Here is a 15,778-nt window from a genome sequence, read left to right as displayed (position 1 = left end):
AATTTTTTTGTTTTTTAGTGTGAATTTGTGTATTTCTGTAGTTGTGGTTGCATACAGAGATAAATAAATTACTGATCAAAAGTTTGGAATTATTATGTCTTCAGTGCCGCTTGATCCTTCAGAAATCATTCTAATATGCTGATTTGCTGCTTAAGAAACATTTCTTATTATTATCAATGTTGAAAACAGTTGTGCTGTCTAATATTTTTGTGCAAAACGTCATATATATATATTTTTCCAAGATTTTTTGATGAGCAGAAAGTTAAAAAGAACAGCATTTATTTGAAATAAAAATATTTTGTAACATTATTAGTTTCTTTACTGTCACTTTTGATCAAATAAATGCATCCTTGCTAAATAAAAGTATTTGTATTTTTTTTTATATTTAAGCAGCACAGCTGTTTTCAACATTGATGATAATATTAAGAGATGTTTCTTGAGCATCAAATCTGCATATTATAATGATCTCTAAAGAAGAATGATGAGACTCAAGACTGAAGTTATGATGCTGAAAATTCCAAACTTTTGACCAGTAGTAGTGTATCACCTCAGCACGTATAACCGTGGACCAATGAAACATAATTAACTAAGCAACAAGCTAGCACTTAATTAACACAGGGATGCAGCATGAATGAAGAGGCTGGTGAATTCAGTGTTTGGGGATGGGACTATCTGTTTTTCTAACCGATGACATACAGTGGAAGTGTTCAGGAAACCTGTTTGAAAAACAGTCAATGGCAGATTTTGAAACATCTTTATTTGGCAGAAATAGAAAAAGTAGGATACTAGTATGCTATTTCGAAATACAGGGGTCATATGACATTGCTAAAAAGAACATTATTTTGTGCATTTGGTGTAATGCAATGTGTTTATGTGGTTTAAGGTTAAAAAAAACACATTATTTTCCACATACTGTACATTATTGTTGCTCCTTTATGCCCCACCTTTCTGAAATGTGTTGATTTTTACAAAGCTCATCGTTCTGAAAAGCGAGGTGTACACTGATTGGCCAGTTATCCAGTGCATTCTGATTGGCTGAATGCCTTAAGTGTGTGACGGAAATGTTACGCCCCTTACCATACTGTGATGCGAGTCCCAGTCAGAACACAGGCGTGCCTTCTTTAAATATGTAAACGTACTTACAAGTTGTGAGTCAGAAGTGCCAGACTGTCCTTGCAAAGTTGGAATTGCCCCACTTTATATAAACAGCCTTTGTGCACAGAAGCATTGTAGGCTACTGGTTCAGGAAACAGCCCTCTTCCTCTGTAAAATATGTTGCACAAATCTGAATATTTGGTTTGAACTGTTCTGGAACAGTGTTGTAAGTACAACTTAACCACTGATTTCTAGTCGTCTCCTCTTTTGGAAGACCAAACAAAGTTTGCTTTCACAATGAAAGCATCTCCACAACATGGCGGCAGCGGCAACAGCGAGAATAAAAGTTACGCATTCTTTCTTTGCGTGAACATTTGGGCGGGTTTATGCAAATCTTCCCACATCGTGACGTAGACATGTGGGGGTGTGTTTAAACGAGGCGTTTTAGGAGGACGTGGTTGACTCTTAACTTTTATAAAGAATATCTCTTTGGATCTGAGAGTTTAGTCTTTGCAACTTTACAGATCTCCTTTATGCACCAAGAGCTTGTAACACTCGCTGTCTGGCACTCAGACTCTTCAGTATTGCTGCAAACAAACCTCTGCATCACCAAGACACTGCAGCAGTCAGATCTCCTTGTACAGGACAAAGTTTGTCTCCAGGCTGTTAGCTTTTACGACCATGTAGAGCATGACCCTCTGCCTCAGTCTATTGGCTTTATTTATGGCCGTGCTCTTTGTTTTCTCATAGGAATGCTGAGAATGCTACAGGCTGCTCATTCTCTGTCCCAACAAGACACAAACGAATAGTACTGGCATCTCCTTTTAGACACAATCTCACCCACATGCACTCCTACTACAAGACACAATTTGAGGAATGTAAGATGCTGACAAGACAAGTCAATTTCTCTTTGTTTTTCTCCATCTCCCTCATTTTTTTGCTGTCCACCTACTGTTACATACTCATCTACTGCAATATCTGACTGATTTTATAATTTAACAATGAAGTGACACACATTTAAAAACATATAGGGATCGCTCAATATGGTAAACTGGGGAAAGTTGTGACATTTTTTACTCCAGTGAATATTTCTCTTGGTAGGTTTATTGCTAGCCTTTTGTCACAATGAAACAACCATTAAATAACTATTATAGGCATTCAGCAAGATTTAAACAGTAAAACATTTATAAAGACCAAAATAATATACAAAACCACAGATATTTTTTAACTTTAGAGCTTCTAGTTACTGATGTATATTCTTTGTGAAAACTAGCCTGAGTCATCCCTATTCTGAAATAACAAAAAAGAATAACAAAACAATTGAACAAAATAACAATAAACTAAAAGAGAGTTGTTTATTCATTCATTTATTTCATATTTAGCTTCACAACGTAAAAACATATATGCTGTAGGTATGTGCCTTTAAGATTTGGTAGTGTGGTTAACAAAATTGTCAGTATAAATATATCTGTGTGTGAAGGATGTTGTGATGGGAACATTGTATATGTTTGCAGAAATGCACAAGTTATCACACTGACTTTTATATGATGTTGTGGATGAACAACAGTACACAGAAAAAGCCTTGCTTGATTTGCATGTACATCATCAGAATCAATGTATGCTTAAACTTAACTTAAAAGGCACAGCGGCTGTGTGTCAATCACATTATTTTTGCAAAACAAGGTGTGCAAGACACCCCGAAGCTAAAGACAAAAAAACTTACTCTGGGAAAGAAAGTGCAGCTTCTTTAGTTCAGTATTGCCATGTCATGTTTATGGGCTCAAGACAAATAGATTCCCTTTTAGTTCTCAGTAAAAGTCACTTTCTAAGACACCGGCTTATTCATGATATCGAGTACATCATCCAAAATGGATGGGCCCAAGTCGAGTTCAAGAGAGAATAGGGATCCAGTGATTTGAGTGAGCGACTCCTGCGAGTGGCTTTTGCTTTTGGATATTTCAAAGTCCGAATCGCATAGACGACCCTCTTCAACACCGCTATCTCTGTCTGCCCAGTCGCCCTTGAAGCTGAACATCTCCTGTTCGTACTCAAAGACCGAATCGCCTTTGTTATCATTGTTAAAGTTCCCATTGGCATCACTGCTTCCATTAACAAAGACAGACAAAAATGTTTCAAGCTTGTTTTCACTGCTGTGCATCTTCTTCTTCGCAAGTGATTTCTCAGGCATCTCAGTGCGGTCAATCAAGGGTTCGTCCTCCTCTGGGACGGGGCTAGGGTCACTCCTGAAAGCACTGATGGACTGAAATAGAGTCTCCATCTGCAGGATTTCCAGATCTTCAGAACCAGTTGGAGGAGTAGATGGCTCAGACAGGCGATCCTGGGTCATGGTGAAATCAAAAGGTAAAGTCAGTGCTTGGCTGCCCCCGATGCTTGGGAGTGAGATTGCATTCTTCAGGACCGGCGATGGAGTTTTAATGTAAGATGCATCTGAGGCGCTATTAGCTCTCGTGAACGCCCCATGGATGCCATATTGAGGTCGAATATGACCACCTTTTCCTGGTAGAAGCTCAAACTTTCCTTGCAGGAATGACATGTCACCGAAGGCGTCACATTCACCGCCCGTTCCAATGTGGATAGTGTGTCGAAAGTCCCCGAGAGGTGGGCTGATCATATCCGGGGATAAAATGTCCCTCAGACGGCATTTCTTGCCCTTCTTGCTGTAGTTGGATTTCAGGTAGATGGGCGTTTTGGCAGGCATCCCTGCTATGGAGAGGAACGGGGAATGCTCTGGAAGTTCAGATCTCCTCGGCTGTGCGATAAACTTGCTGGAGTCTCGCAAAGTAGAAGTGCAGGAGTTACATTCTCAGAGAGCAGCTGTTTTAAATGCGTCCTCAATCCTCACTGAAGATAATCCAGCTCAAATGTTTGGATTAATGTCCTTCACCTGGATAGATGGAGAAATCATTTAGTTTTCTTTGTACTCAGCATCAAAGATATTGCTATTGTGTTCATAAATCCAATACTGAAATTCATTTAAATGTCAAAGTAAATTTCACATGTATCTTAAGCATGTACAAAGAGAGATCAAAGAAAATATTTATCTTTGTCTGAAACCATCTTTTGGAGATGCTACAGACAGACAGATAGACACAAATTCACATTGGGGATTAAAAAAAAAGCCTTACTCAAGTATGGTAATAACAAGTAATAACAGCATGCTTCTTTGTAAAGCCAGAATAATGAGAAAATCTTTTTTTTTTTTTTTCAAAATGACTGTATTTTTACATGATTTAATTAACACCACAAGCTTTAAAGATATAAATAGGATTTCTAGAGATAAAGTAGAAATTGCAGAGAGTTTTATAGATGCTTTAGAGAGAGGAGGGCAGTAATAGACTAACATTAGAAAAAGAGTGAGAGAGAGAAGGGTAACCACAGATCATAAGAGGGAGATAGACTTCTTGCCCATTTATGGACATATTTCCTTTTGAGAGGGCTTTAAACACTGACCCTCACTGACAGACTGCAAACAAGCCCTAAAGCAGTGACTGGGCCATGGCTAGCCAAATATGTATGACTGAAAAAACATCCACATTCCTTCTGCAGCAGAGCCCAACGTCCTCTCGCTCCTTTAAGACCCACTTCACTAAACGGTCAAAGTTTTACTTTCAACAGAGAAACTTTTGTGAAAACATAAATATGGTGATGTTTACAAAATGTTAAGTTAAAAAAATGACTGATTTAGTTTACAACATCAAACAGATGCTTCGATCAACTCAAACAGTACATTTCAGTAATGCTATAGTTTTTGACTGTGGTACTATGGTAATAGCAAATTTCTAAGACATGCACAATATTCTAAACTTACTCTAAAAGATTTGAATAATTAAGATTAAAAAAAAAAATTAATGATTGCTGAAGGATCATGTAAAACTGAAGATGGGAGTAATGAAAATTAATATTTCACAATATTACTTTTTTTTTTTACCTTATTTTATTTTATATATACTGTACATATATAATTTTGTATCCTAAAAATATATGTAAAATGTCTATATACTGAAAATATATAAAGCAAAAAAATACAAAAATAAATAAAAAATAAATAAAAATTCACTGAAACTGACCAACCCAATAAATATAACAAACAATAGGATAAAAATGACAAACTATTAACACGAGTTTCCCCACAAAATTATGTTTGATTTTCCCGCTTTCTCTCCCATACAAATGCATACATGTACAGTATAGACCAGGTATACACACACACACACACACACACACACACACACACACACACACACACACACACACACACACACACACACACACACACACGGCAACATACATACGCACAGAAACTTTTTGTCAGCGCTTCTCCATGACCTTATTAATAAAATAGTTTCATAGCTGAAAATTTCTCAGTATAAGGGTGGTAACATTGCTGTTCTTGAAACAGTGAAACTTGCCTCTGAACATTGTTGAGAGATGCACAGCGTCAGGTAATTCATACACACTTTACACAAATACAGTCTCTCTCTCTGACTCTGTCTGATAACTGCATTCGACTGCTTTAATAATATTATCAATGGCTTAAGCCTCCATTGCTGTAATGACATTTTGGAATTAGCAACGGAGGCTTGAGATGAGATGAGTAAGAAAACAGTCCTATGCAAAACCTGACAAATGTCTTGAAATAGGTGTGATGTGGTATAAGCAGAATAATTGACTCCAGGCGGTTATATTATTAGAAAAATAACACACATTGAGGTGTGACCGCTTTGTGTTGTGGCTGCCTTACCATCTCGGGTATGCATTATTTTTCTAATAATTCAATGGCCTGTTGTCAGTTACATATGCTACAATATCATATGTCAATATCAATATCTGTGTCCAAATACGGTTTGAAGCCATTGTATATTAAAAATACTATGCAATAACCATCTGATAACATGGAGCCACCACAGTACTCAAAATGACAGTCTGAACGATGTCACAGCTCACTGATCCACATCCCCTGAAGATCCCGGTTAGAGACAGCCAGGGAGGACACTGTTTACAAAACACCAGAAATTCCATTTCCTAGAGATAAACGACTCCCCTGTTGTAACGTCTTAACAAATCACACAGCTGATAAACAACAGAAGTAGGATGAAAGTGAGCTGCAGTACAGTCCTTGACAATGATGTTGGCTAGTCGGTTTGAGTCTGGATGAATGGTATTATTCTAGTCTTTTTGTTTTCTAATGTGCGTCTCTTTTTGTTTTTTATGAGAGTTTGTTTTTTGAGTTGATAGGGGTTTGAATTGATTTTTGGACTCTGATGCATTGAAACACAAATAAACCTCAATGGAGCACTGAACGGAAAACTATTTTTAAATGTGACAAGCATCATCAGGATGGCTGAAGAATGTGTGGCTGCATGAGTGTGTCAGTGATAGAGGAAAATGTGTGTGTGTGTGTGTGTGTGTGTGTGTGTGTGTGTGCGCGCAGAAGGAAGTCTGCAGTGCTTCTGGTGTCAGAGCTGTGATTGTCCCTGAATATGCCTTTTCGCTAACACTTTATTTTAAGGACCAATTCTCACTATTAACTTGTTGCTTATTAGCAAGCATATTACCAGCATACTGACTGTTTATTAATACTTATAAATCACATATTAATGTATTTTTATGGATGACCATTTTTTATGTCTCTTTATACGTGCCCAATACATAAATTTAACAACTACTTTACTAGCTATTAATCAACAGGAAATTAGGAGTTTATTTAGGGAAAACTCTTAATTAATAGTGAATATGTGTTCCCTATACTAAAGTGTTACCACCTTTTCTTTGTTATTTTATCATATTCTTTATAAAACCTGTTCCTCTGTGCTTCATTCTTCAAATCAAATCATCAGTGTTGTTATAGTTAACTAAAACTAAAACTTTTAAAAATAATGTTTCAATATATAAGACATTTTAGTTTTGTCATTTTATTGTTTTAAAATGTCTGTTTTTTATTAATTTTTATTTCAGTTTTAAAGTTATTTTGCCTAGTTTGCCTTGACAACTAGCTGACAAAATAATTGTAAATATTTTTTTAAAATTCCAGTTAAAGTTGATTTTATTCCAAGTAACGCAATAATATATAATAGCCCTAATAAAAAAATTTAAATAAAAAAATTGTAACTAATAAGATGAAATAAGTTTATAAGAAATAATGTTAACATTTATACTGATAATATCAAAATACAAGCAAATACAAAATATTAATCAATACTAATAGTATTTAAATAATACTAAAATAACACTGAATCAAATCCCTTTGACTTTAATCTTCAATGTTTTGTTGCAGTTACAGAAACAGCAGCATCTTGAAATGTGCTTGTTTGGTTACACTGATGAAAAAGTTCACATGAATCCTGCTGTCATGGCATGATCAAAGCAAGCAGGTGTGCATACCCCTGGACTGGGTGAAATAAATCTCAAAGGAAAGCCCAAATAATACTTAGGGTAGGTTAAAGGGTTAGGGTTTAAGGTTAAAGCTATGGTTAGTCTTCAGTTAAAACCCCAGCAGGTGTGAGATGCTTTGAATAAATTGTTCAATGTCATGTCTTGTTGAACAATGCCATTCAATGCAACAATCAACCACAATGAGTTTAGAGCAGCTGCCTCTCACATGGCTTGATGTGGCTTTATCTCAGGGCCATATCCTGCCTTCGTTTTAGATCTAATGAGTCCAGGGGCAAATGTTGCACTTCCAAGTGCCCTGACGCCAATGTAGAATGTCGAGATAGATCTGTCTGCCCCCTTTCCCTGGGGGACTGTATCATCACACACCCTTCGGTAGTGTCAGCAGCGTGTCTCCCTTCTGACAGACTGTATAAACCAAAGCCTGAGCTCCATCCAGCAAAGGGACGAAATGGGAGTGAATTGAGAATGACTGGGACAATGAGACAGGGTAAGGTAGTTTAAATGGATATTCCATCCAAAAATGTAAATTCTGCCATCATTTACTTGCATCCTCAAACTGTACGCATTTAGTCCATTGCCTTCCATTTAATGGACATAAAAATACATTTCTCAAAATATCTTATGTTTCACAGAAGAAAGTTGTTGTTTAGAACATGAAGGTGAGAAAATAATGACAGAGTATCCCTTAAAAACTGAACAAGACTGAATGTGGAAAATTTTGCTAAATGTGCCAGAATGAGACTGAATGAGAAGAAAATAGACTGAAGGGGATAGTTCACCCGAAAAATTAAAATTACCCCATGATTTATTCACCCTCAAACCAGGTGTATATGACTTTCTTCTTTCAGACGAAGCACTTTATTTTGCTTCATAATCTTGACCACCATTCACTGCCATTATAAAGCTCGGAAGAACCAGGACATTTTTACATATAACTCTGATTGTATTTGTCTGAGAGAAGAAAGTCATATACACATAGGATGGCTTGAGGGTAAGTAAATCATGGGGTGCACTATCCCTTTTAAGTCATTGAACAAGCCACATTGAGACTCAACTAGGTCGAACAAATAAGACTGAATTTGGAAGATAGAAAGTAATATAGGTTTGGAATGACATGAAAGTGAGTAAATTATGACAGATTTTTAATTTTTGGGTGGACTATCCCTTTATGACTAAACTAGATGGAATTTATGAAATAAAATTAGACAGAATGTCACTGAATGAGACTAAATGAGAAGAAAACAGATTGAAAGTTATCAAACAAGACTGAACTAGGCAGAATAAATGAGTGAATAAAGGCACCAGAATGAGACTGTATGTGGCAGAATTAGACTGAATGATATGGAATGAGACAAAATGGCTAAATTAAAAGGAAGAACAGTGAGGCAAAAAGAGTCCGAATGGGGTAAGAGGTGAGAGCAGGGGCTGCAGCCGTGGGGTCTAAAGACGGATCTCATTGCATTCTGCTGGCACTCAGGAAATAATTCACGTTTGAGTATGTGGGTCATATTATTATTAGAGCAAGTGTGAGCAGTGATCTAAACAAGTGCAATGAGGCCATTCCCACTGTACACAGAAATGTGTTAAGACCGCAACTGTGCCAATTTTGATTCTCCCTCTGACCTTTTTTAACCATAGCCCTTTTCGACTGAAAACCCGACCAGCCGGTCCTGTCTAAGAAGTTGCCGTTGCTGCTGGATTTTAAGCACATCTGCATAATTTGCATGTTTCTGGCTGTTCTTTTTACAGGTGCAATATCCCAAAGCATGCATGGATAGATCTTCTGGGCCGAGGTCAAGCTCTTCTCTCTTGGGTGATTCGGGTTTTTCCTCCTCTCTTGGGTGTTTTATGTCTAAGCTTTCAATCTTTCAAATTCCTCTGACCACAAACAACCCTGTTAGACAATATTCAAAATGATTAAAGACAAATACCACAGTCGGCCCAATTTGAGGTTTCCAGTGTGTTACATAAAGCAACCCTTAATTACACTTTAGGATGGCTGCTGCATTTGGAGGAACCTGGGTGGAGCGAGGTCTCTTTCACCTCAACATCATGATTTTTACACCCTGATATCCACCTCCAAGGATTCTGTTCTCAAGCTGCTGTTGTCTTTGGCTTTCTGCGAGAGTCAAGTTGACTTTCCAGGTTCTGCTGGACAGAGGAATGTATCTGAGGAATTTCAGAAGATCTTTTCTGGTCAAACAGTTGAGCATGTGCTTGAAGAACAGAGAGGAACCAGGTGTCAGGTTGCTTTGAGATTCTCAGCCCTTGTTTTATGGTGTGTTGGAATTTGCTTAACAAATTCTGCAGCACAAAATCTCAAATGTCATAATGACAGCCATGTGCATGAGTGAAAAGAGCTTTCATAAGCCTAACCAGCAAATAACAGCCACATGGTTCATGAATACAACAATTTTTTGATCTTATGTCATCTACACTCTTAAAAATACAATTTTTAACGGAGATTTTGCAGCAATGCCATAGATTAGAAGAACAACTTTTGGTTCTCTAAAGAACCTTTCAGCGAACAGTTATACAAATAACCTTTTTTTTTTTTTTTTCATTAAGTGAAACACATTTTAAAAAAATCTAATGAAATGTTTTCCACTACAACTCTTAAAAATAAAGGTTTTTTATTGGCATTGACGGTTCCACGGTTCCTTTTAACATCAATGAAACATTTCCAGTGGACAAAAGGTTGTTTATATCCTATAAGCTTCTTTAGATTACTAAAATGTTATTCACACTAAGAATAAAACAGTTGTTTTAAGAACTACTCTTTGAAAGGTTCTTTGAGGAACCCAAAATGGTTCTTTAATGGGAATGAGTTAATAAAGAATTTTTGTGGAATGGAAAGATTCCGTTGATGTCAAAGGTTCTTCATGGAACTATAGATGCTAAAAAATAACCTTTATTTTAAGAGCTTGTACTCAAGAAACATACCCTTAAGAAAATACACTATTTGCATATCATTTAAATAATCATCTGTTATCATGCACATATATACCTGTCAAAAATCATCAGTATCTAGTTTTACCTGCTTCTGTGTCTTTGCAGAATAATGTCCCTGTTTTCTCCAGTCTTTGGTTGCCGTCCCGGAGGTGCCTTGACCTAAACTGTTAGTCAGCTCCTGGGTGGTGCAGCGTGTTGCCGTTTTCGTCTTCTCACTCTCTCTCTTTCTCTGCCCTTGAGGGTTTAGTTCTTACAGGCAGGACGTCTGCTGGGCAGCTGTTTCAGAAATCCTCCTATGAAGCAGTGTGGCGTGTTTCCGCTTTGCTTTGCTCCTCCTTTCTCCGCATGCAGCACCTGTCCCTGCCTGTCTGCAGACGCTGGCGTTGAAATCCAATTCTCTCGTCTTCTGCAGTCCCAACCCGCTGGAGCTGTGGCAGTATTTCCTGGAGAGACAGACAGCACTCACTCAAGGGAGGAGGAAAATGAAAAGTGTGGAGTCTCTCCTACTGTGCTTTCCAGCTGCTGAATGTCAAAGTCCTTCTCTTCCAAAACAGAGTGGAAGAAATACAACGTCCCTCTTTCTCTCTGTTCGTCTTGTCACTCCCCACCTCCCTTCTCGTGCTCTCTCACACATGTTTTTCCCTTTTATTACAGATCTCACACTCATTTACTTTTCATTCTGCAATTTATTTCTGCCGACTTAAGCATCTCTACCTCATTTGTTTGCTCATTATTTCCTCATTTACCAGGCACAATTACAACATCTGAGAGGTGAAATGCAACCTTGCTATAAAGATAGATAGATAGATAGATAGATATATCCACAAATACATAAATATACATTATATGTATATATATAAATACACATACATATACATAGATAGATAGATGAATAGATAAAATATTCTTGATTACTTATAGAGAAAAGCTGTTTCTCTTTGCAGCTGCACTGTAAAACTCTATGGAGCTTCTTGTCACCCTCAACCTAAAATAGGTTTCCTTGGCAACATAAAGTGCTCTGCAGTGAGCTCACATTTGACAGGATTAGGAGGGGGTGCAGCGAGTCTATCCTGCTCTTGTGTGGGTGTGTGTGTGAGAGAAAGATTGGTGTAAGCTCTGTTCCAAACACTATATATAGGGAGCTCCCTGCCTGGACAGGAGAGACATTATAAGCGTGTGGTTGTTCCTAAGAATGAGATACCTTATTATGGACAACTTATAAGGGAATATTGAATGAGTGCTTTAAAACAACACAATCCTACAATGAATTTAGATGTGCACACTGAAAAAAATTCAAGATGGAGGTTAATGTACAGTAGGTGAAATTTTGATCATAAATTTGCCTCATTTAATACAATAAATAAATAAATAAAATTAAAAATGTTAGAAATAACAGTAATATAATCTAGGTAAAAACAGTATATTCATATTTTCTAATTAAAAAATTAAAATTGTTTTTTTTTTTTTTTTTTTTTTTTGCTTATTAGAGTTTCAGATCACGCCATGGTTATATGCTAACAGTTAGAAGCTAACGGGATACTCCACCCCAAAATGAAAATTTTGTCATTAATCACTTACCCCCATGTCTTTCCAAACCTGTAAAAGCTCTGTTCGTCTTCGAGACAATATGACAGTGACAGTGACGTGACACATCCAAGTACGGTGACCCATACTCAGAATTTGTGCTCTGCATTAAACCCATTCAAAGTGCACACACACAGCAGTGAACACACACACATACCATGAACACACACCCGGAGCAGTGGGCAGCCATTTATGCTGCGGTGCCCGAGGAGCAGTTGGGGGTTCGGTGCCTTGCTCAAGGGCACCTCAGTCATGGCATTGCCGGTCCGAGACATGAACCCATGACCTAAGGGTTAGAAGTCAAACTCTCTAACCACTAGGCCACGACTTCCCCCCCAGATATTTTGGATGAAAGCCTGGAGGCTTGAGATTGTCCCATAGACTGCCAAATAAATAACAGTGTAAAGGTCCATAAAAGGTATGAAAGTCGTTGTCAGAATACTCCATCTGCCATCAGACGTGCAATCTGGGTTATATGAAGCGACGGGAACACTTTTTGTAAGTGAAGAAAACAAAAATAACGACTTTATTCAATAATTCCTTTGTCAGCGGCCTCCTCTGTGTCCTCCATATCACCGTATGCTGTGTGTGCTCTTCTGTATCATCCGCGCCACAAGGATGCGCTGTTTCTATTTAAAACAGCGCATCCTTGTGGTGCGGATGACACAGAAGAGCATACACAGCATACGGTGATATGGAGAGACACAGAGGCAGATAGAATATTCTGACGACGACTTTCATACCTTTTATGGACTTTGACACTGTTATTTACTTGGTAGTCTATGGGACAATCTCAACCCTCCAGGTTTTCATCCAAAATATCTTAGATTGTGTTCCGAAGAAGAACAGAGCTTTTACGGGTTTGAAATGACATGGGGGTAAGTGATTAATGACAAAATTTTCATTTTGGGGTGGAGTATCCCTTTAATTAATAGTCTACGTAGTGATGCTTGGCATGACAAGTGCTATTCTTGTGGTGCATGGAATAGCTGATTATATACAGTGTTCCAAGTCAGTATCTTATGAGTTCCCAGATAAGTTTAGATGCTGCCTTAGAAGGCAGCTGCCTATGTAGGCAGCTGTAACAATTTAGTTTAGCAGAAGACAATGATCCAATCAATTCCGTACAGACAAAATCAAGTCCTGCCCTACTTTCTTTTTCACTTGAATCACATATCACACAGACTAATCAAAGAATCATTAACATGTTTTTTCTTTTTTTTCTTTTTTTTTTTTTGCAGTGTAGGTTTTGGAATAGAGTGGCATAGCCACTTAAAACATCATATATATTATGTCAAATTTTATTTTACATTTGTGGGTTTTATCCAAAGCGACTTGCAGTGCAGTCAAGATATACGTACAGTATGTGTGTTCCTTGAGAACATCTGCTTCTTGATCCAGTGCCATACTCCTTTGTAACACATCTGACCCTTTGTTGACCACCCTCAGAGAGGGTGACCGTGTTTCTGTTGGGCTGGCTCTTACACTTGTAGATGGTCTGTTAAATTTGAGCAATTCAGTTAAGTGAAACAGTTAAGTTGGACAACAAGCTTTCTGAATTAAGTCTTTTTGTGTTTTGTGGGCATGATGTCACATGTGGAGAGCACATGGTCTCAGGAAGAATACTGAGTATTGTCCTCATGTTTGCCAAGCTGCAATCACCATATAAATGCTGTGAATGTGCTTGTAGACACTAGCGTTTAGAGGAATCTGAGAGGAACACCTACAGTTCTTCCCACCAAAAGAGACTATTTGAGTTCACATGAGCGAAGATTTAGTTTTGGAAACGATGTGAAGTTTATGAAAGAATTATCTGATTTTCCCAGTTTTGAATTAGCTTGTTTTGGACCACATAACAATCAGAGCCTGTGAAGGTATTTTTGGTCACTGAAAACTCATAGAGCTGACTAACTGCTGCCACTGAAGTCACTTCCTCTAATGTCAGAGGTTTTGATGTGTTACATAGACAGCGATCAAATAAGAAATGCGAAAAAGAAGGAAAAGCAACTATTAGAGCCATTTTAAACATTGCATGTGTTGGATGTATCATGTTCACACTGTTAATTTTTTACTCTGGGTTAGTAAATTCACACTACTTAACTTTGATATGATGAAGATCCATCACAGCGAGGTACAAAGTTAATTGGCAGAACCATAACTTTCAGCCTCCATCCAATTAGAGACCATTACATCTTTCCAGAAACTACATTAGACACCTGCTAATATGGATTTAAATTTTTTTTAAATAAATACTGTGGTTCACAAACCAGGGTTAAAGTTATTATTCAACTTTCAAAAGTGATTAACGCCACCTAAACCAGGGTTTAAAGGGATAGTTCACTCAAAATTTCTGTTATTAATTATTAATTATTATTATTATGAGGGCGAGTAATTATTAATTACTCGCCCTCATGTTGTTCCAAACCCATAAGATCTTTGATCATCTTCGGAACACAAATTAAGATATTTTTGATGAAATCCGAGAGCTCTCTGAACCTGAATAGACAGCAGCACAACTACTGTACCACTTTCAAGGCCCAGAAATTAGTCCATGTGACAGCAGTGGTTCAACCTTCATTTTATGAAGCTACGAGAATACATTTTTGTGCGCAAAGAAATCAAATTTAATGACTACTCAACAATTTCTTCTTTTCTGTGCCAGTCTTTGATGCACGTTCATGATAGTACCATGACGCATGTGTGTGCATTTCTCTGATTGTAAACAAGGCACAGCTCATCCGGGTTCTACATCAGAATGCCGGCTCCTTCGTCAGCAGCACCACACGCATGTTGTGAACACACATAGACTGACTCGGAAGCGAAGATATTGTTGAATAAAGTCGTTATTTTTGTTTTGTTTGCGCACAAAAATTCATAAAATGAAGGTTGAACCACTGTCACATGGACTATTTTACAATGTCCTTACTACCTTTCTGGGCCTTGAACTTGGTAGTTGTGTTCAGAAAGCTCTCGAATTTAAAAATATCTTAATTTGTGTTCCAAAGATGATCGACGGTCTTACGGGTTTGGAACGACATGAGGATGAGTAATTAATGATAGAATTTTCTTTTTTTGGGTGAACTATCCCTTTTAGTGGCTTTTACCTGGGATGCTTAACTTCATAAATTCAACAGTTATTCTTGTTGGAGACTGGAGAGTTGTTGAATGTATGTATAAATATGTTAATGAATGTTGCTAAAGTAGCTAAACCTTTCAAATAAACAGTGTGGACATTGTCTTGTGCTTTGATTCAGGTGGTTGTAGTTAATGAACAGGGCACTGTTCTCACTCCTTCTTGTTCCTCTAACTAAGCATAAGCAAATATTTACAAAACTTTCCATCTTATTTGCTTTTAATAAATTTTGAATTTCTGCATTTGCAAGCAGTTTCATCACACATGCTCTTTTTATTATAAGCCAACTGCAAGTATCAGGTTGGTGATGTTTTCTGTGCTCTCAATGTTTGTAGTGTTTTAGTTCCAAATTTAATTCCACACACAGTATAATACTTTCCTCCTAAAAAATAGCTTTAACCAGCCAAAGAGTTTTTGGTAGTCAGTTTTGCTGGTTTCAGAGGTGTTTGGGAACTTGTTTGCGGTTGATGCAGGAAGACCAGCTAGACCAGTTGAGATCAGAAACCCATTTTAGGCTGGTTTAAGATCAGGTATCGTACTATGGTAACACGTCCTGCTGACTTTCGACATCTCAGACCTTCTCAACACATGAAAAACAGA

The 15,778-nt window shown here is 37.5% G+C and overlaps 1 protein-coding gene across 1 annotated transcript; it reads right to left on the bottom strand.

The window, feature by feature from the left end:
- Positions 1 to 2,436: 2,436 nt before the first annotated feature.
- On the bottom strand, positions 2,437 to 11,052 carry LOC109056053 (cdc42 effector protein 3-like). Its single transcript, XM_019073266.2, has 2 exons — positions 10,547 to 11,052; positions 2,437 to 4,000 (listed from the first exon to the last, which is right to left on the bottom strand). Exon 2 carries the CDS (start codon positions 3,812 to 3,814, stop codon positions 2,921 to 2,923), a length of 894 nt encoding a protein of 297 aa, XP_018928811.1. The 5' UTR covers positions 3,815 to 4,000; positions 10,547 to 11,052; the 3' UTR covers positions 2,437 to 2,920.
- Between the last annotated feature and the right edge of the window lie 4,726 nt (positions 11,053 to 15,778).

The sequence above is a fragment of the Cyprinus carpio genome, chromosome A13 (assembly GCF_018340385.1).
Source record: "Cyprinus carpio isolate SPL01 chromosome A13, ASM1834038v1, whole genome shotgun sequence".
Lineage (NCBI taxonomy): Eukaryota > Metazoa > Chordata > Actinopteri > Cypriniformes > Cyprinidae > Cyprinus > Cyprinus carpio.
The sequence above is the reverse complement of the archived record's forward strand: the minus strand, read 5'-3'. Positions and strand labels throughout refer to the sequence as shown.